Raw genomic sequence first — 21,807 nt, 5'->3', positions numbered from 1 at the left:
GTAATAAGACAGTCATTCTCTCCAGGGACAGAGCCAGTGGCTACAGAGAGGGAGAGAGGAAGCAGCTGGCCGCTGAAATACTTCCCCTAGCACTGTAATTTCCTCCCAGAGGCACACCTGGGCCAGGACTCATTCACACATACAGTATAAACTGTATCTGTGTGTGTTGCAGTGCACAAACGAAAGTGTTTTTCACGTGTACGTGTTTCTTTTGTGTGTGTATGTTTCTGCTTGGCTGCATGTGCAGGTATGTGCTATTGCACAGCTGATCCAAAATGGGTCCCTGCTGCCCAATATAATACAACAAGTCATAGCATGTGTTACCACAGCAAAATAATCATTATTATTGAATTTTTGTTGGGAAAATCATAAACCTTTTGGATAAAAGAAACATTCAGAATCAAAGCTGTACAATTTGAGAACAAAGTACAGAGAAGACATTGGATACTAGATCATATTTTAATCTAAAACTCCTGGTTTACATCTTAAACAGCAGTCGAAAGAGTCTCGGGTCAGATGGTTCCTGATTTTATTCATACTAGAACGTAGACAGCCATCTTGCTTTATCGCGAATGGGACGACAGCAGTGCAGTGGAAATATATTGCTTCAGGGAACTGGGGCAGAAATGGAAAGATGTGTTACTCTCTTAAGGGAGATGAGCTGTGTTTTGAGAAACCCGATAATGTAAATGTGCTAAGCAGTGATTCAAGGAAATTTCCTTGACACTGTCAAACAATCAGACCAGTTGGAAACAGGTCAACAACTTAGCTACATTATTTAAATCAATTTATTTGGAGGCAAACTCAAAGGTGAGCACATCTGAGATGTCAGTAATAATCCCTCAACGCACAGCTACGGCAAGTACTGTAGGTCAAAGTTGAATGAGGATGTGTGTCTTTAAACTGTGATGGATGCTTACAATCAATACTTTTTAGTCAATATTATCATATGGTCTTTTTATTATATTGTCCTCCAAAAACATTTTGCCAACCTGGGGGTATGTTTTTAATAGCTGTCTGACTGCTCATGTTCCTTGCACCATCAGTCTCCTTTTCAGGATTGGAATTGGGCCACATCCAGAAAAAAAAAGCCATGATGGGCATGAAATTCAAATTTTCTCAAGTTGTTCATAGTCACTTAGAGCTGTGACAGTGCAGGCCCAAATGAACGCGCTTAGCAGATGTTCTTAGTAAAGTCTCTTAAACCTCATAATGACGTCAGTGGACTGCCAGCATCTGAAGGTTTTGAGGGTTTTCAGGTTTCTATTTGGGATCCCAACAAGAGGCACTGTGGACTGCAGAGTGTCTGCTGGGTCCCCCCGGTATGCACTGAAGATGAGCTCAGGCCATTTATGAGTTGTGTGTGTGTGTGTGCATGCTCATATGTCTTAAGTGCTTAGTCACAAGTCTCCTCTTAAAGCCCTTGTGCAATATGACTATCCTTGTGCCACACCAGCAGAGAAGGAGGCAGAGCAAAGTAGGAACATGAAGTAGGAGAGAAGCAAGAGGGGTAGAGAAAGAGTGGGTTCTTAAGGTAGCCCCCTTAATTTTCTGGATGTGACATACGGATATTAAGCTATGCTCACTGGCCTCTGTCAGGCCCACTTCAACTTCCTCTCAGCTCAGGCCAAGACTAGGGCGTCACTATACTGTGTAACATGGCATCCACCAACAATACATCAGTTCACGTCAGCTAAGAACCATAAAGCACAATAGGTTACAGCACAAAACCTATAAGAACACCACAGTACTTGAGCGTAAAACAAATGCTGGCTTTCTGCAGATGTTTGGGGTCTTGTGTGGCTGCCTCAGCTCTCCGCCTGGTGTCAGCCCACCAGCTACTTACAAATGCTTTGCCTCAGAGACTGCAGGGAGCCTTTCTGCCTTGAGAACAATACAGATCTCTGAAATGTCAATGAAAACAAGTCAGCTGCAAAGGACTACATTTTTGTAACACAATTCTGTTGTCTACTGTGTAGCTGTGTGCTATTAAAGTCTAGGTAGCAGACTAGGTGAAGGGGCTTATGGGAAAAAGCCCTCTGGTTGTCCATCTGTCTGGGCTTGTCTCAGTACCCAGGACACAACACTGCACTGGCACACATACACACAGCTGAAGCAACACACCTACACAGACAATCAAGTCCCCTTAGACAAAACACTGAAGTCCACCCCCACTGACCAGACTCAGAAGCAAAAAACATGTCTGCAGCCACCAGAGCAGGAGTGGGCAAAGCAAGATGAGTTAATTTGGGGCAAGAAGTAACAGGTGACACTACACTCAGTGAAAAACAGGGAGGAAAGGAAAAGGAAATAAAATTAGCAGAGGAGGAGGACATTGATCAAAACAAAATAAAAGACAGACATAAAATGAAAGTGTACAGAGATTGAAGGATGTAGCTTTGTCTGCTTAGTGAAAAATGAATGAAAATCCATCCTTTGGTTTCTATCGCTGCAGTGATTAATTGATGAATGTGGCACATTAATAATAAAGCTTGCTGTCTCCACTTAGGACATTGATTCACACCTCCTCAGCTTATGGTGTAAGAAACCGATCAATCTCGCTCTTTCTTCGTCTCTCTTTCTCTCCTTCTTGAGCTCCTCTATTACCTTGCTAAATATAACTTCCTTCCCTCTGTCTTTAGCCAGGAAAAGAGTCCAACATTTAATAACTGTCCGTAAATTAAGCAGGCTTGGTGAAGGAGAGTTCTAGAATGATTGATTGATTATTAATTAATTTGTTAATGTCCTTGATTGATCTACAGGGGAGAGTAATTGTCTAAAACAGAGATTATGAGGGAGGAAAAGAGGAGAGGGGAGGATTTGATTTGGGTGTAACTGGGGAGAAACAGAAGCAAGAGTGTAACAGCAGAAGGATCTGTAGTGTGGCTCTGATATTACAGTCGTATGATGGATTGCAACAACAGGAATGTAAACCCTTTGTTTACATAATGTTGTGCTCTACAGTAGCTGAGACAGAAGACCAAAAGGAAAAAGAGAAGAGAAACAAAAAGAGAGATCTACATCAAATGCTACTGGGAGCAGCACATGCCTGCTGGTCTGTCTGTCTGTCTGCTTAGCCTTGAAAATCCCAGCACCCAAAGCCAGACGACCACAGAACTCATGCCCACGCCATACATGCAGGCGCGCAGACACACACACTCACAGAAACACACACTGTGGCCTGTTCTATCCTACGCTATTGATCTGCACCCCACTCTTCATTAGAAAGAAAGATTCAAAGGCAACAAGGAGCAGTGAGACATGGTGTGTGTGCCTGTGTGTCAGCATGCGTGCAGTGTATGTGCGTTCAGAGGTGTAAATGTATGATCAAGGGAGTTGTGTAAGCTGCATGTGGTTACATCCTGTATATGTGTGTGAGTTTCCATATAGGCTTTTTTTTCCAGTGTGTGTGTGTGTGTGTGTGTGTGTGTGTGTGTGTGTGTGTGTAGATGTGGATGTACTGCCAGGTATCAGTAACAGTGGGAGCAGATCTGTGTTACTCTAATGCAGTCTGTCCTCACAGGGTGTTCCTATGGAAACTCTCTCTCTCTCTGTATATTATTAGACATTCTTGAGTCGACTGCTCAGAATAGGAAGACACAGAGCTCATCTAATGCGGTCCGACTTGCGCTGTAAACTTCTCTGAGAATATTTCTGCTTTGGTGATTAGTTGAGATGCAGACTCTCGCACTGGTCAGGGTCACAATTGATTGACTTGTAGTCATCAGATCAATTACAGTGACTGGACAGCAACTTCTACTGACAGGAGCCATTGCAGTAAATTTTTTTTTTTTTTTTTTTGCAGCAAGCCAAGCTCTTAAACCTGACAGCACAGCTGACACTAGTGAATACCTTATTTTCTGGAAATCTTTTTCACTGCATACACAGATCCTTGATATTAATGGAATTATTTAAAGAATTAAAGCAACATCTGATATGCAAGACTTAAAGTAGATACTGAAGGTCTACAGGTATATGGACACGGGTAGTAATATCACAAATCAATGCAAATTTCTAAATGCACTATATTAATATAATTTTGAGAAGAGTTTGAGAGAAACAAAGTATCACACTAGGTGCAAGCATAAGCTCTACTAGCGTGCAGGTGCTGCAGTGCATCATATGTGTATCGTATGATGTAGCTCTTCCACAGTTCATGCGATAAATGTTCCACACAGGCTTTAGATTAATAAAAGATTGAAAACTGTACCTTTTTTAACATGTACATAATGTAGAGAGTTACTCAAGGAGAGGGGTATCAAAGTACTTTTTAAGGTGACACATTAGAGTGGAAATGTTGGTGCTTCGTGTCCATTTGGCTTATGAAAATAATATATACTGTACATATTCCCAGTTCCCCAATTGATCCAAGGTTGTTTTGTATTCACCTAAAAGATTTAGCTAAATTCATTTGATTAATCTGATTTAACTCCATGTGTATTTTATCATGTCATGTGACATCATCTGAAAGACAGTTAATAACCTCATTTTACAGCATCAAAGACCAAATTAATGTCTTTTCTCCTTTAATTTTAAAGAAATAAGATTAGGGAATAACAAAATAAAATAGATGAACAGACAATTTTTTTAAACTGAGAACGTTCTTTTGCTTGTGTTATCAATTTCAGACCTTCAGTATTAAACGCGTTTGAATAAGTATTTGTCTTCCTTCTCTATGATCCCAGGGATGATATGTTATATATCCAGCATTATGCTTTCTCTAAAGTAATGGATTCTTGTTGATTGAGTTCGTTTATTTCATCTGTAGAATGGAAAACGGAGGCAGGCACAATGAGAAACCAAAGAATTGAGTGCCAGTTGTTAATTGTTAAGGCAACTGAGGCAGTGAATAATTCTGTAAAAGATAGGGAAGATACCATCTTACTGTACCAGTCAAACACGTCTCCATATGTCACTTCTTTCTCTCTGGAAGATCAGTGCAGTGACAGGACGATGCATTTGAGTGTGTGTAAGTGTAATCTTTTCGACAGAGGAGTATGCTCATACTGTCACACTCAGTGTATTTATATATAATCAGATGTGTATGAGGGAATAATGGTTTAAGATACCCATGTACAATCTGTAAAAGAGCTGAAAAATCTGCAGTGTTGTGCACTGTTTCAGGATATACTGTGGAAAAGTGAAAAAAAAAAGAAAAAGCAAAAAGCCACATCTGTAATACTTGAAAAAAATATATGTTAAAAGCTTTTTAGCTGCATGATCGGTGTCTTAGCCTGCTCTCAGTGTCATTAAATAATTCCCCAATGTGACTAGTTAAAGAAAATGGAGTCCAGGAGAGTGCAGTGCTGAAGTGTGGATGAGAAGAATCCAGAGAAGGGTGTTTAACGGCACAGACTGACCTCTGGAGTGGTAGTCTGCTGCCGTGCTGCTGATGGGCACTTTCTTTACGGCTGAAGAGCGATAGACGATGTGTGTCCTGCCTCCTCCTCCCTCTTCCTCCTCTTCTATCACTCCATCGCCCCTCTCCACTGGCTCAATAAAAAACTCCTCTTGCTCCGTCTTGATCATCCCAGCCTGAAAGAGAGTGTGGAAAATTAATTAGCATAGGTGAACCCTGGCATCATGTTCATTCATAACCACATAACACCCAACTTTTGCTCCTCCCTTGTTTGCCTCTAACTCTCTTCTTCGTCTACCCTTTGCTTCCTCTCTTGCCCTGACAGTTTAAAGAAAGAAATAACCAATTGCTTCGATCCACTGCTATATTAGGGTCATGCTGGGATAAAAGAGAAGAGGAGGGGACAGCAGTGATCCCTCCTGGTCCCTGAAGAGGGCCAGAGTGATATCTGGCATCTGAAATGGTCAACACAACAGCAGGAGATGGAACTGTCTCACTCCACATCCTGGACTAACACATTCTGTCAGGTAATTCCCCACATCCTTCTCACACACACACACACACACACACACACACACACACACACACACACACACACACTTTCTCGCACAAACACGCATCAGCCGTGCACAAATGCAAACTCACAGGAAGAGAGGGAGGAAGAGGAGCAAGTAGGAAGCCTAAAAGAGATGGAGAGAAGTAAAGAAGTGTGCATATAGAACACACACGCAAAAAGGAGTTGGGTGCACATACACGGGCAAAACAGGCACTGGGAAAATTGCCCGTCACTCTCTCTTATTCCATCTGTCTGTTTAAGACAACTGGTAATTACCAAGGCAACGCGCTGCTGTAGAGGAAAGCCATGGGGGAGAACACACAGAGAGGATGGGGAGGCTTTGGAGAGTGAGAGCACAAAAGAACAAGAGCCATAAGAAAAACATCGAATTGATCTGCATTTGTCTGTCTCTCTCCACTCTGATAGGAGAAGGATGGGATGATGAGCGAGTGAAAGGTGAGCTGAAGATAAAACTGTATACATTACAGAGGAATGTGTGATAAGCTGTATGGGGACTGTGCTACATGAAGATACCATCTATGTAGAGTTGTATTTTCAGCCTCTACTTCAGAAATGGAAAAAATACAGTACCGGTACATCTGTGGTGTCACATTCAAATCACAAGTTATTAATTCCATAGTTTATTTACAAAATTATCTGTTTTTTAATGAATGTACCCACGACTGTAGTTCCCACTAGTGCTATGTAAAAGTATTTAATATCCTTCACTGTTATGATTTTATGCCGTGCAGCTCACAGTTTTTATCTAGAATTCCTGCTCTCAGTCAGTCTTGTTTCCAGATGCAGCAGGTGGCCATTTAACAAAAAGGCTACGGTAACCTCGTGGTACACTAGCTGCCCAGCAACAAGTGGGAGGCAGGCAGCAGTTTAGTGACTAGCTGGTGAACAATGTGGAGCATTTGGCAGCTAAAGAGCTACATATTTTTCTCAGGAGCTGGTGGAGACCAAAAGCAGAGCTAAAAGGAGAGTGTACCTGTGCTGTACTAAAAACAGGCTAAATGTGGGCAGGTAACAAGTGAAATAAACAACCTTAAGAAAATGAAGGTGCAGCTTCTTTTAAACATCCAATCCAGCATCATTTTCTCAAACCTAAAAAACCCAGTACATTGATTGTGAAGGCCTATGGCAAAACCTTTGACCTCAAGACTCATCTAGCTAACAGGGAGTTACTTAGACATCAATGCAACTGGATAACCTAAAAGTGAAAAGAGCTAGCTGTGAATATGGATAATACACCATCGAAGGCCAAGTCCGAAATATGGGAGAAATTTGGTGTGATTACAGACTGTGAAATCAACATTATCAGTGGCTTTGCTGCTTGTAAATAGTGCCAAAAAGTGTTAGCATTTGATAGCCGCAAGATAGGCGCTTCCTCACTAAAAAACAGCTGAGTCCATCAACACATATTTTTCCAAGAACACAACTTTCAAGCACAGTAAGTGACTGTGTAGCATAAAGTCTATTTTAATTACGGGTGCGAGTCAGTTGGCGGGTCTTAAGTTAGTTAGTTGGGTTCAGATAACGGGTCTTGGGCAGTACAGAGCTTTGGGGGTGTGGGTTTTCCAAATTGGACCTGTGCAGTACTCTGACATACGTATTACCCAAACTGAATTTAAAATATGAGAGCAGTTTTAATTTCCCAGACTCCAAAACTCTATTTGGGATACAAGTGGGCATACTGCTTACTGAATACTTCGAACACTAAAGGAAATTGAACTTAAGAACTTTTATGCTCCTTGAATATTCAGAGGCTGAATTGAAAGAAAATGGATATTAACAAAGCAGCCCCTCAGGCATAAAACCACTCTTTTTCTTACTTTTACTCTCATTCGCTCCCATTCTCCTACCTCTACCGTTTCTTTCTCCCCATCAGCCTAAGGCTTTGGTCCCGAAAGGATGTCAACAAGCCATTGACCTGCCCTATTTCTCTCCTTCCCTGCCCCTTTTTCTCTCTTTCTCTCTCCACCTCTCTCTCCTCATCCCTCCATTTCCCCAAGCCGTGGTGCAGCATTCCAATCGGAGCTGATGGATCTGCGATGGTGCATGCATTCCCACTCCAGAATACCAAGCAGTGGGGAGAGAAGCGCTGTGTCAAAGAAAAAAAAGATGACATGTGGGACCAGGAGACATGGTTGGATCGATCAGAGCCGGCATAGCGGGGGTGGAGGGTTAGAGAGAGGAAAAGGCGTGAGGGAGCAGAACTGGACACATCTTTTGAAAAGCCTAAATGAATATAGCATCAAAATGTCTGTGCACATTTCCATGGCGAGAAGCACTGTCTTCATTTCTTCTAAAGCAGGAGCAGCCAAGTACTGGTCGAGGGGATTACAGGGAGGCTCATCCAAACACTGTGTCCAGAACAAGTGAGAGAAATTCCAATTAACTTGCAGCACACCACCAGCCTTAATGTGCCAGTAGGAATTAGACTCTTCACAGAGATAAGGGCCACATAGTGATAAGCTATAGCTAAAGATCAACCATAATGACACATGAAAGTCTATTTACACAAGAAGTGGTAACAATTAATGAAATACAGCCTTTTACATAAATAATGCTTAATATATTTGATCACCATCTCAGAAACTAACTAGATGCTGTGTAAAAGTTCCCATCTTGAATTAACATCAGCTTGTCACTCTGTCTACTGTCAAAGTCATGTAAGATTTTCATCGGTCCAGACTTCAATATCATTATGAGGTGAAGACACTTGGGCAACATCAGTCAAGTTTTATCCTACACTGCCCAAAAATATGGTGGGAACTTGTGAAAGGGTTATTCAAGGATCTTACAGAACAACTGAATATCAAGCTTAAACAATTTAAACCAGCAACAGCATCATGTGGCACTTTCTTTTCAAAAACAACCATAACCAGCATTTCCCTCACATCTATTAGGAGGATGCAATTATTTAGAAATAGAGGTGTACAGGCTATTAAGCCTGGGTTGATCTTGGCTTAAGGTGATGACATTATGTGAAGGGCATGAAAGTGTCCCACAGTTTCTGCCACATTGTTGCTACTGCTACTACAAATTTTACCACTGTTTCAGTTAATCTTCAATTATTCAAATTGATTGTGCACTTTTGTGTGATGGCCTGACACTATATTATTAGGTTTGATGTTTTAAAATTTAGTTATTAGCCCCCCTCCCCTCATGAGACACTTAAATCTAACAGTTCTCTCACGCAAGATGTCTCACTGCACTAGCTTAGCTCTACAGTACAACAATCAAGATGGTACCGACAACGATGGCAACTTTGGTTACACGATCACTCTTGTATTTGTTATTTTTCTTTGTTTTCTCTGTCTCTTGCAAACCATTCCGGATTACTTTTACCAGAGAAAAACTGTTAAATATCGAACAACTCACACCGAACTACCTTTCTCTGATTTTTGTGAACGAAGAATGCTGTATGGACATTCAGATTGGAGGCGCAGCTGCCATGTACGGGACCTGGAAAAAATGCCGGTGACGCAAGTGAGCAGGCACCTTAGTCAGGCTTCACAAGAGAGGAACCCGGACCCCACTCGCATCTATCCACCTAGCAAATCTTCGCTCCCTATTCAACAAGATGGATGAAATCCTTCTCGTCAACAGGACTAACCCTGACTTTGCACGCTCTGCTGCCTTATGCTTCACAGAGACTTGGTTCAGCGACTCCATAGAAGACAGCGCTATCCAAGTACTGGGCTTCCAGGTGTACAGAGCGGATTGCGTTAACAGAGTTGTCCGGGAAGACGAGGGGAGGTGGAATCTGTCTCTACATAAATGAAGGTTGGTGCACAGATGTCACAGTGCTACAGAGGACATGTAACACGGACTCAGAGACTCTTTTTATCGATTGCAAACCCTTCTATCCTCCCCGAGAATTTTTGAGCTTCATCCTGGTCGCTGTCCATTTAAAACCGAACGCCAATGCCAGCGCACTACAGCTCCTGGCTGAAATGATAACTAGTGTAGAACTGGAACATCCTGACTCTCCACCCATTGTTCTGAGGGAATTTTACAGAGCAAATCTCAACTCAAGAACTGCCCAAATACAGGCAGCAAATTACCTGTCCCACCAGGGACAAAAATCACACTAGACCACTGCTACACAACAATAAAAGATGCCTATCGTTGTTCCCCAAGCAGCCCTCGGACTCTCTGATCACTGTATGGTCCATCTTATTCCAACATAAAGGCAGAAATTTAAAGATGTGAAGCCTGTGGTCAAAACAGTGAAGAGCTGGACTGGGGAGGCTAAGTCAGAGCTACAGGGCTGCTTCGAATACACAGACTGGAGTGTATTTGAGGCTGCAGCTACAGACCTGGATGAACTCACTGACACTGACATCTTACATCAGCTTTTTTGAGGATGTGCGTGTGCCCAATAAATCCTTCTGCACATACAACAACAACAACAGGCCCTGGTTCACAGTAAGACTTGAGCAGCGTCATCATGCCAAAGAGGAGGTCTAAAGAAGTGGGGACAGGACTCTGTACAGCCAGGCCAGGAACACACTGACAAGGGAGATCAAAGCAGCGAAGAAGATCTACTCTCAAAAGCTGAGGGACCAGGTGTTGGCCAACGACTCCTTGTCTGTGTGGAGAAGTTTGAAAAGCATCACTGGCTATAGGAAACCATCCCTCCCTGCTGTGGAGGACCATCAACTAGCAGATGACCTGAATGTGTTCTACTGCAGGTTTGACAAACAACACTCCCTCCTCACCCTCCCCACCTCAGACCCAGCAGCTGCTCTCCTGACAATTACCACCCTTCCCCCCTGCTCCCCACCTCTAACAATCTGTAAAAAGAATGTGCGTGGCCTCTTTAAAAAACAAAACATCAGAAAGGCACCAGGCCCAGGTGGTGTGACCCCCTCCTACCTGAAAGTGTGTGCTGATCAGCTGGCCCCCATCTTCACATTTATCTTCAACAGGTCACTGGAGCTGTGTGAAGTCCCCTCCTGCTTCAAACACTCCACCATCATCCCAGTCCCCAAGAAAACCTCCCTCAGTGGACTGAACTACAGACCTGTCGCCCTGACATCTGTAGTTATGAATCCTTTGAAAGACTGGTGTTCGCCCACCTGAAGGACACTGTAGACCCCCTGCAGTTTGCCTACCGGGTGAACAGGTCGGGGGACAATGCAGTCAACATATGCACGGGCCCTCTTTGTGGACTTCAGCTCAGCGTTCAACACCATCATCCCAGACATCCTCTACTCCAAACTGACCCAGCTCACTTTGCCTGTCCACACTTGTCAGTGGATTGCCAGCTTTCTGACAGACAGGAAACAACAAGTGCGGCTGGGAAAAACCACACCCGGCACCCGGACAATAAGCACAGGCACACCCCAGGAATGTGTGCTCTTCCCTCTGCTGTTTTCACTCTACATCATCGACTGCATCTCAAAGGACCCCTCTTTCAAACTCCTAAAGTTTGCTGATGATACAATGGTCATTGGTCTCATCTGAGACGGTGACGAGTCAGCCTACAGATGGGAGGTTGAGCAGCTGGTCCTGTGGTGTAGCTGCAACAACCTGGAGCTGATCACACTCAAAACAGTGGAGATGACAGTGGACTTCAGAAAGAGACCCCCACTTCACCCCCCTCACCATACTTGACAGCACTACATCAGCAGTAAAGTCCTACAAGTTCCTGGGCTCCACTATCTCCCAGGACCTGAAGTGGACGTCTAACATCAGGACCATCATCAAGAAGGCACAGCGGTTGATGTACTTCCTGCACCAGCTTAGGAAGTTCACCCTGCCCCAGGAGCTGCTGATACATTTCTACAGAGGAATCATCGAGTCTGTTCTCTGCACCTCCATCACTGTCTGGTTTGGCTCAGCAAACAAACAGAACAGCGAACAGTTAAGACTACAGAAATGATCATTGGTGCAAGCCTGCCCTCCATGGAGGACCTGTACACCTTATGGGTCAAAAGGAGGGTGGAGAAGATCACTGCAGACCCCTCATACCCGAGACACAAAGTGTTTGAACTCCTCCCCTCTGGACGGTGCTACAGGTCATTGTGCACCAAGACAACCAGGCACAGGGACGGTTTTTTCCCCCGAGCTGTCACTAATGCTTAACCCACAACAGTATGACTGGCAAATAACCCTCAATGCAATACTTTTCCCCAGTGCAATACCGGTAAATATACACTGTACAGATTATACAGATTGATGCAGGTCTCTATTTTTAAGTACTCAATTTTTATTCTATTATTATCTCATTTCCTAATGAACATTCCTTTGTCTGCATTGTTTACTGCCTGTTTATACTTGTTGTTATACTACACAGCCTTATGTTGGTATATTGTTTACTTGCCCCTTGCTGTTGCCTTGCATGGGGATATGTACGTGCACATTGAGAGCCGCTGTACCAGAGTCAAATTCATCATGTCCAGCACACCTGGCCAATAAAGCTGATTCTGATCTATATCCGTCACGTAGATTTCTGTTACCTATTTCATTTTCTGTGGGTTTGAGTGTCTTTGCCACCACAGCATTAAAATTTTTTGCATATAATTAAGACAATGCTGTAAACAACATGGTGTTGGAAAGAAACTGCAACATACTGTATATGGTCATGGTTTCTGCACTAAATGTTTTAATGTCAGAATGATAATAGAAAGATTAAAAAGTTATAATATAATGTGAAAACAATATGTAAATCTTGCCTTGGACAGTATTTACAGTTTTTATTATCTACAGTGGAAAATTATGTGGAGTAACTGACATATTTTCTGGTGAAAAATTCCATTGTTGAGGTTTCAAATGTTTTTGTTCACTGCCTTGGGCCATGGATGGATTACTGAGTGGGGCTACTGGGCACTGGCACAGGGGCCCCTCAACCAGAAAACTGCGAACCAGCTTGCTTGACACTGGAGATTTTTTGCAACATCCCTGATGCTGAAAGGCTTTAATTTAACATTATTCATATTCAAAATCAAAGAGAAAACTAGATGACTGGTGAGCTGTTAGATCTGTGCCAGGTTTACACAACATTAGCACATTCTACAAAGTGTGACCCGCACCAGCATAGCATTTCTGCTGGCTCAGCATGAAACAGAGCCACAGATGCCCACAAATCAACATACAATATATGACTGGATTATCATTACTGTCATGAATATTAAGAATGGTGACACTAACCACAACTCTCCCTGAGACTTGAAGCCCATCTGCAGGCTCCAAATCTGGATCCTACACACTGAGCATCCACTTACAACAGGAGGATCCTCAATGACTGAAGGCACAATGAGCTCTATTTGAAGATCTGAAAGAAGTAGCTTGAGTCCTGGGTGAGTGTCCTGAGGGGCACATGAGACAAACAAGAAAGCAGCGAAGCAGTGCTGGAGTGGAAGAGTGGATGCTGTGGTGAGGATCAAAGTCACAACTGGTCGGGGCCCTTCAGCTCAGTCCAGCATGAGCAGCGTGTGTGTACGTTTGATCTGGTGTCACTATGCGTGTATGTGTGTGCTTCAGCTGATTCATAACCCTGCTACTACTGGCTAACTTCACACACAGTTGCACACTCATCCACAGGCAGCCAGGCAGACACATCCACACACAAATATAGCTTTGATAGTGACTCACTCATAGTGTATAATCCTCCAATTCATTCACCCTTTGAGTCATAGGAGAATCAGTCTCTTACAATAGTACATCTGATATGAAAAATTGGACACACTTCAGAGAGCGGGATTACGAGGACACGTCACCGCAAACAATAACGGTGTTTCATTTAATCGCATTAGCAGCAAATTGTACCTTTATGCTACCTCACTGAGCATCAAGAAAGCCAAGTTTTGTGTTTGCATTATGAGTATGGCTCTGAAAAAAATGAAGATTTACCTGAAATTTATTTAAGCGGAATGAAGCAAAGCTATTTAAAACATTCAGGGAAGCTAAACATAAAAGACATTCTCTCTGCTGCTTCACTCTGGTAGGAGAACAGGGAGGGAGCAGAATTAACAGGAAGAGGGAATGAAGTGAAATAAAGGTTTACTATTAAGGGAGGGGTGTAATGCTTTAACCTTCTTGTACCTTTTTCTATTCTGTCCTCTGTCAGTTGTTCAAACACACTGGGACATACAGATGCATGCTCAAAGACACTGACAGGTTGTAAATGTGCATACTCCCATTATGGGGACCAAAACCTGTTTACACACCCACACTGTGGGGAATAGGCTGATACCCACTACGTAAATCACTGATTTTTAGGGTGAAGACTTGGTTTAAGGTTAAGGTTAGCTAATTCAGTACAGTTTGTTAAGTTAGCAATTTCTTTGCTTGTAAAATAGGGTACATTCTGCTATTTCTATTTTTACCACTTACAAGAATCAATCTCCAACAAAGTTAGAGACAATTTATTTTCTTTGGAGACTGACCTTAGCGATGGCTGTAACTACCATCCTGAGTTGATGACACAGAAAAACATCCAGTCAGCTGTTTGATTAACTTAGCGATGCTGCCAATCACACAAATGTTGGTCAACACACTGATTGTTGATTGACAGGTTATTCCTGTTGACAACTTGGTTTTATTTTGAGATCAGTTCACTTGTCTGTTATTTTTCAGGCTATATAACCCACAACCTTTTTTACATTCATTCTGATATGTCACCTTTTTATATTAATTAGGCTTAAGCGCTCTGCAAAACCACTAAGGTGCGGCGCCTAAGCCTTTTTAATGGTAGGAAAAACCCTGGGCAAGTGTTGGTTATGGTTAGAGTGAGGGTGTGTCTCCAGGAAATCAATGTAAGTCAAAGTAAAGTCCCCGTGATGAATGAAAACAAACATGTGTGCAAGACAGATGCCAATGTGATTTAAGCTGTGCAGGACTGATGCAGCCCCACCCCTAAAACCCTGCACAGTTCATTAGATAGAGTGGTCTCTAACAATGGTCACTCAAAAAAAAAAAAACTAAGCACCTCACAACCATGGTTACACACACATGTATGGCAGCACTGTCCCAGTCACCTTCTCTTTCTTTCCCTGCTTTTCTCCACATCATTTGCAAATTGTTAATCTTTGACCTACATTTCTGATCATGGTATACCAGCCAAGCTACACATACACTCCCTCACATGCACACAGTCTGGGTCATTTCAGGTATTAACTCTCCACTCAGGCCCATACACACCAAATGTCTGTGACATCCAAAAAAAAAAGGGGGCTTTGTGAAAATGCAGCACTGGAAGGAAGAGGAGGAGACATGAATAAACAGAAAAGTCCCTCAGTGAGTATCCCACAATGCAACAGCTATCTCCGGAAACATCTCCCCTCTTATGAGGCCGACCACCCCAGTGGAGTACTTCAGTCAACTGCTTCTTCGTTTGTGTCTTCATACTCTAATTTTCACCATCTTCACCTCCTTCCTTGCTGCCAAACCACCTGCTTCTCCACTGCTCTCTGCTTTCCTCTCATCTTTTCCATCTCACGTTTTGTTTCTCCCTCATTTTTTTTCTTACAATTCCATTATCCCATCCTCCCCTGCTCCATCTCTTTCCATTTCTCATAATACTAAGTGGTGGTAGCACTCCGACTGTGTGAGAGTGGAGACAGGCCCAGGTGTTGGAAAAAGAAGCCAGACAAAACAGAGCCCAGGTTATATTGTTTAAACAGACACTGTCATGAGCCTAAGAATAGCAGTAGTAAACCAAACCTGGTTAGCCTGGTCGCATGATCTGTGGAAATTTTGGTTCAGGGTGAGAGCGTTTACATGGACAGAGACACGGATGCTGACAGTCTGGCAGATAGACCGAGAGACAGTGTGTCAGCCATACAGACAGTTCGTAAAGGAGGCTGCCTCGCTCTCTTACTCTCTCTCTCTCTCACCCTCCCAATTCCTGTTGTTATTCATCAGGACAGAAGCTCCCTCCCTCTGTTTTCTGTCCAAACAAAGATTATGAATCAGCAGTATATGGGGAAAGGAAAACGAAAAGACGCAGAGACAGAATGAGCAGAGGAGTTAACACAAAAGAATTGTGTGATAACCAGCTGGGAAGAGGTGTTGAAGAAAGGAAGCGGTAGGTAACAGTGAGACAATTTGAAAGTGACAGATGAAAATCATCACGAGTAGAAAATCAGAGAAAATAAAAATAAGTGAAAAGAAGAATTATTTGGGGAAAAAGCTGAATGAAATTCAAGGGCACCAGACATGAAGAAAAAGGGTAATCTTCGGAGAGAATTTATAAATTAGTGAGCGTCATTTAGTCCAAAAATTGTTCCTCTCGCCTCTGTTGATCTCCCATCGTCCCTCCTCCCTCTGCAGTCTGACAGCTTTCGCAGACAGCTAAATGTTCTTGGCCTGACCTACATGGACAAGGCAGGACAACTCTGGGGACAGCTTACAAGATTCAGTCAACAGAAGCATCCACATTTGGTCTCCAGTGTTCTATTTTCACGGTGTGGCTCAGGTATCAGCAGAGGGCCTGTAGTTTCTAGAGAGGGTGGCAGGTTTTCTGCAGAGGGCCAGAGGCTATACAACATAAAAGCTTTGTTAATTCAAATTTAGTCCAATGCTACAGACAGGCTAATTCCAACAATGAGCATATTTAGGGAAAGTGGCTTATGTTGTGTTACATTTACAGGAACCCCAGCAAAGCCAACGTGCCACTGAGGAAAGCTCAGAACCCCAAACAGACCCTGGGGCAGTGCACTAGAGGTAGTCTCTGAGGAAATGCATGCCTGTAAGGCTTAGTGTGTGTTGAAGCCTTGGAAATGCTAATTTTACCTTGTGTAAATTAGGAAATAGGCAGAGTTCTATAACAAAAGCACTGAAACATCTTCAGGAGCCTGAAAATCAGATATGCATTCACTTAACATGGGTATATATGATTTCTGCAAGTCACCTATGATCACAACAGATGCAGGTGCTAGTACCAACTTTTATCTAACGATTTAGTGACGATTCTTGATGCAGCGCGGTCTGAGGAATCGGAGAGCTTGGTCATCCAGCTTAGGCTTGCAGCCTTGCCGTTTACGCACTGAAATCCCTCAAGATTCCTTGAATCTTTGAATTATGTTCTGCACTGTAGAGGCTGACATATCCAAATCCCTTCCCATCTTTCTTTGAGGAACACTGTTTTTAAACATTTCAATAAGTTTCTCACACATATGTTGGAAAACTGGTGATCCTCGGCCCATCTTTGCTCCTAAAAGGGCTCGGCCTTTCTTGGATGCCACTTTTGTGCCAAGCCATGATTGTAGTCACCTGCTGACATCACCTGTTTCAGACGAAATCATTTCATTGTTTTACCTCATTACTGGGCCTGAAATGCAACCATCCTAGCTTTTGTTGGAACGTGTTACAGGCATCAGGATTGAAGTGAATGTTTATTTTGAACAAAAAAGAAAACTGATGAGGTATCGCATCAAATATTGTGCTGCTGTATTGTTTTCAATGTAATACTGGACACAGATGATTTACAGATCGATATTTTTTGTTTTAATTTAGATTCTACATACCATCCCAACTTTTTCTGATTTGGGGTTTTAATTTGTGAGAGACTGGCACACATTTTAATCTACTGGAAGTTAATCTTTAGCCTATGTGTGCTCCCTGCCCTTGCTACACTCATGCCAGCACACACACACACTAAGGACTAGCCCAGCAGCCATCAATTCCTCTTACCACCTCAGCACAGCCATTGATCAGTGTGAGTGTGGTCCTCTGGATTGATAAACGACCCCGATTAGCGCCAACTGACCGCTCTGTGATTGAAACCTAAGTGCAGAGGAACAGATGTTCTCAGAGCAGTGTTGTGTAAAGCAGTCTGTCATTAATACAACAGCACTTCAATGAATTACACACCAACCACAGGCCCCGGATCTGATAGTCAGTCATAATCACACTACTTACACCTGTGAAGTCGGAGATGGCTAATAAAAAAACATGAATATTTGAAGTTATTTGTTATTTTATACAAGCATTCCAAAGTGGAGAATCTGATGTCATTTGGGTTTCATATGTACAAAATAGAGCAGCATTTTCACATCCCTCCACACTCAGTCCTTTACAGCTGTTTGGATGAGATGTCAGTTTGGATTGTCGCAATGTGTATTAATGACTTTTGTCTATATAAACAAGACCCGGCGCTAAAAAAAACAAACAAACAAACCTACTTTTATTTTTTTTACTTTCAACAGATCCCTCAGTCTCTCCCACCTGTCCCCCTATCTGTCATTCTTCCTTCCACCCTCCAGACCGTCAGCCCTAGCAACCCCTCCCTGATGCTGACAATCCTTCACACACACACAGAGATCCAAGCTCAGATCCACACCCATCCTTATCTCTACTCTATCTCTATATCGCCACATCTATTGGGTATACCTGTAACCTAGCAACAGAGCAGAGTGAAGACCCTCCAATACATGCTCGCTGCATTGACTGCCAGACCTGACAGCCAATCAAACCGTCAGAGCAGCAGCAAGGACCAATAAAATGTTTGCTATGACTGCTACCCCTGGTCTCCACCCTAGTGACCCCACATACAGGCAAAGAAAGGAGCATGCGCTTGCACGTGCTAGTGCATACACCACTTCACACAGATACTAACACACAAACACACACACACACACACACACACACACACAAGTAAGTGCAAGTCTCTTGAGGCCACCAAGAGAGATGACAGGATTGGCCTGTTGATTTCATAACAACCCATTCTTCATTAGCAGAGTGAGGAACGCTACCTGTGGAAGCACATTACATGTGTGTGAGCATGTGGCTGAGTGTAACTTTTGATGAAAAACTGAAAGCTTCCATGATGGCAAATATAAAACTGCTCACCAAAGCCAGGAGATGCCAGCTATAGTCTCTATTTTTGTGCTTGATGCCTTTCATAGTAATAAACTGAGGCAAGTCAGATGATTTTTTTTTACTCTACAACTCTCCATCCTGCAGGTGTTTACTACCTTTATGTTCAGGCCAAGCAGCAGCCATGTTGACTGCACCAGTTAAGGATAGTTTTTTTTTTTCCTAAATGGCTCAAAGCTGGATGATAGCAGGAGTGAGTGTTCGCTGCGGGTTAAAAACAGCACATTAGCAAATGCTGAGTGCTAAAACCTTTTTTATTGAATTAATGGTAGCCTCCCCCTAAACAACCTCACACCATAAGATCTTCAGGCAGGAAACTTCTGGCTATGCTATAATATCGACTTAAGTCAAAAGGTGACCACATCTTTTCTGTGACAGCTCCGACTGTGACCTGACAGTCTGGAATTCACATGGGGCGCCTCCTTTGAATCTTTGTTCGAAATGCACCTTTATAAACTTGATATTATCCATCTTATCCCTCAGCTTTTGTACAGTTGTTTGCTTTGTGTCATTTCACTCTCTTGTAAAGCGCTCGGTAAATGTGATGTGCCATCACTTAAAATGTACAGTGAATGTTTTTTCTATTTATTTTTAATAATCAAGGCTGCCAAGCCACTAGGGCTGCAACTAACAACTAGTTTCATTCTCAGTTAATCTGTCGATTGGTTTCTCACTAAATCATTTAGTCAAGTATAAAAAGACTAAGAAAAAGGTCCCCAAGAAGCCAAAATCCTGTTTCATTTGACTCTAAAGCCCAAATATATCCAATTTATCATCATCATCATGTACAGTAAGATAAAGAATAGCAAACCCATTCATTTGACAAGTGTTTGGCTTATTTGTTTGAAAATGAGCTGAAGCCATCAATCAGTTTCAAAATATTTACACATTTTTTGTTATTTGATTAACCAACTAATATTTGCAGCTTTATATGCCAAAAAAGATGAGATTTTCTCCTTAACCTGTGCTTTCTTTATTCTCTGTATTTTTCTCTAAACTCAGTCTTTGCCTCCTGCTTATTTTCAAATTCTTGCTCTTTTCCAGGAAAGAAATCTGTCAAAACACCATGAAAGTGGATAATGAAGAAGGCAGTGTAGAGGGGGGCAGTCCCTTGTCTACCTTTGAACTGTAGAAACTCTCTCAGTGTGTCGACAGCTCTGGTTGTTCTCCTTCTGCAGGGAGTGATCAAAGCAGGAAAATTGTGAGAATTAATCAACTTCTTGTTGGATAGATGGAGAGGCAGAGGAGAGACTGAGGGGGAAGAGACGAGGAAGAACGAGAAATGTGCACATAAATATCATAAACAGTCCCTTTCACATGGGCCCAAACCTTCATCTGTTCCTATGAAAACACAATCCAGAAGGAAAATCATCAGCATTAAAGATCGAAGTGGCAAAGTTCTACAAACTGTTTCTGTGCATCTCCTTAATTATGTAATTGCAGCTTTGCAGACAGTAAAACTGCAACATTTGCATTTGCAGATGATGGCGGCAGGCGGCTCACAGAGTAACAAAGTAGGAGGCATCGATGGATCCTGGTGTGTTTTTTTTCCCACTCTGTACTCCCATTTCAAATAATCCTCAAATAATCCTTAAACATTAGTTAACATAAAACATGCGACTCTACCAGATAATGTGATGATCCGAGAAGCTTACTGAATATTATGACCATCGGTTTTGATTAGTCATGTAACATTATCTACAGTATGGAAAAACAGCTCTTCTGGGACCAGTGACCCCTCCCACTCTGCAACTCTACTGCAATCAACCCTTACTGTGTGCAATATAATGTAGGGCTTCAAAGCGACCCACCATAACTTCCCTTTTTAAAATAAATGAAATCTTGCAGTGCCTGTGCATTAAAGGCATAGCAAACATTAGCTGTGAGTGCTGGTATCTCCAATTTATAAAGACAAAACACTCAGGTTTGAGTTATGAAGCTATGAAGATGATCTTAACACTGGTATGTCAGTGCCTCTTTCTTTTGCTTATGAGTCATCAGTTTTGGTTCTGATTCTTGTGACAAAACAAGGGTGTGTGAACCAATTTGGAGCCTTTACAGACAAACAATGAGAGCATCCATGAACTGATGCCACAAGGACCAGCGAGCGTCTTTGTTCTCCACCCAACTTGCTCTCTAATCCACCCTTTCTCTCTTTTATTCTTAGCATAGGGCTTCTGACATAAGTAAGTGTTCATATGTTAATTGCACACAAGGTAAACCACCACTTCATTTTTACTCAAGTGTGTCTGTGCATCATCTGTATAACTTTCTATATGTTCCTATGTGTGTGTGTGTGTGTGCTGACAGTAAATACAACACGGCATAAATAGTCTCAGAATCATTCAGATTTACGTACACATATCGGATGCAAAAAATCACAGAGGAACTGACCGTTCACTAAGCACAGCCACCCTCTACTGCTGCCACCTGCCGAGGTTTCCGTTCTTTTGCAGAACATGCGCAGGTTATAGTGATGATGGTGACAGATCTACAGTTTCAAACTCTTAGGAATTTTTTTATTTTTGACTTTAGACAGAGACCGTGCCACATTGATGTGGAAATATTCAAATCTTGACAGGCCTGCTCCCTGCTATGGCTAGTTATGGTTGCTAACCTGTTCAAGAGAGGTTTAGTAAAAGGATACTGGCTACAGTCTAGCAGGACATGATGCAGAAAAGTTTTGGTTAGGTATTCACTAAATACATAAACATTTGTGAAACTACACTCTGCTTAGTAGATGTAATTTCAAAATCAGTCATAAGGATCAAATATATTATTATTATGCAGCGCAGGCTGGCATTTGGACCAAGAGTAAAACTACAGATGGCAGCATTCTATTCCTCAAATGTTTTACGGTGATTTTAATTTAAAAAAAATCTGTCTATTTTCAGGAGCAATTTGTGTGACAGATATTTGATCAAAACGTGTCGAGAGTAAAGACAAATGAATTACAGTAACATCATGAGGCCGATCAAAAATGATCAGCTCACACGATGAGTGGATTATTCTAGAAAACATTTGAGATGTTTGACTAGACTAACATATATCCACC

At 42.4% G+C, this 21,807-nt stretch overlaps 1 protein-coding gene across 1 annotated transcript in view; it reads right to left on the bottom strand.

Moving 5' to 3' along the window:
* LOC109973159 (A disintegrin and metalloproteinase with thrombospondin motifs 2-like) overlaps positions 1–21,807 on the bottom strand; it is a 112,540-nt gene that overhangs the window by 52,430 nt on the left and 38,303 nt on the right. The window contains exon 3 of the mRNA XM_020622543.1: positions 5,361–5,535. Coding sequence (XP_020478199.1) covers positions 5,361–5,535 — 175 coding nt within the window. The remainder of the gene's footprint in view (positions 1–5,360; positions 5,536–21,807) is intronic.

Source organism: Monopterus albus, unplaced genomic scaffold (genome assembly GCF_001952655.1).
Source record: "Monopterus albus unplaced genomic scaffold, M_albus_1.0 scaffold282.1, whole genome shotgun sequence".
Lineage (NCBI taxonomy): Eukaryota > Metazoa > Chordata > Actinopteri > Synbranchiformes > Synbranchidae > Monopterus > Monopterus albus.
The sequence above is the reverse complement of the archived record's forward strand: the minus strand, read 5'-3'. Positions and strand labels throughout refer to the sequence as shown.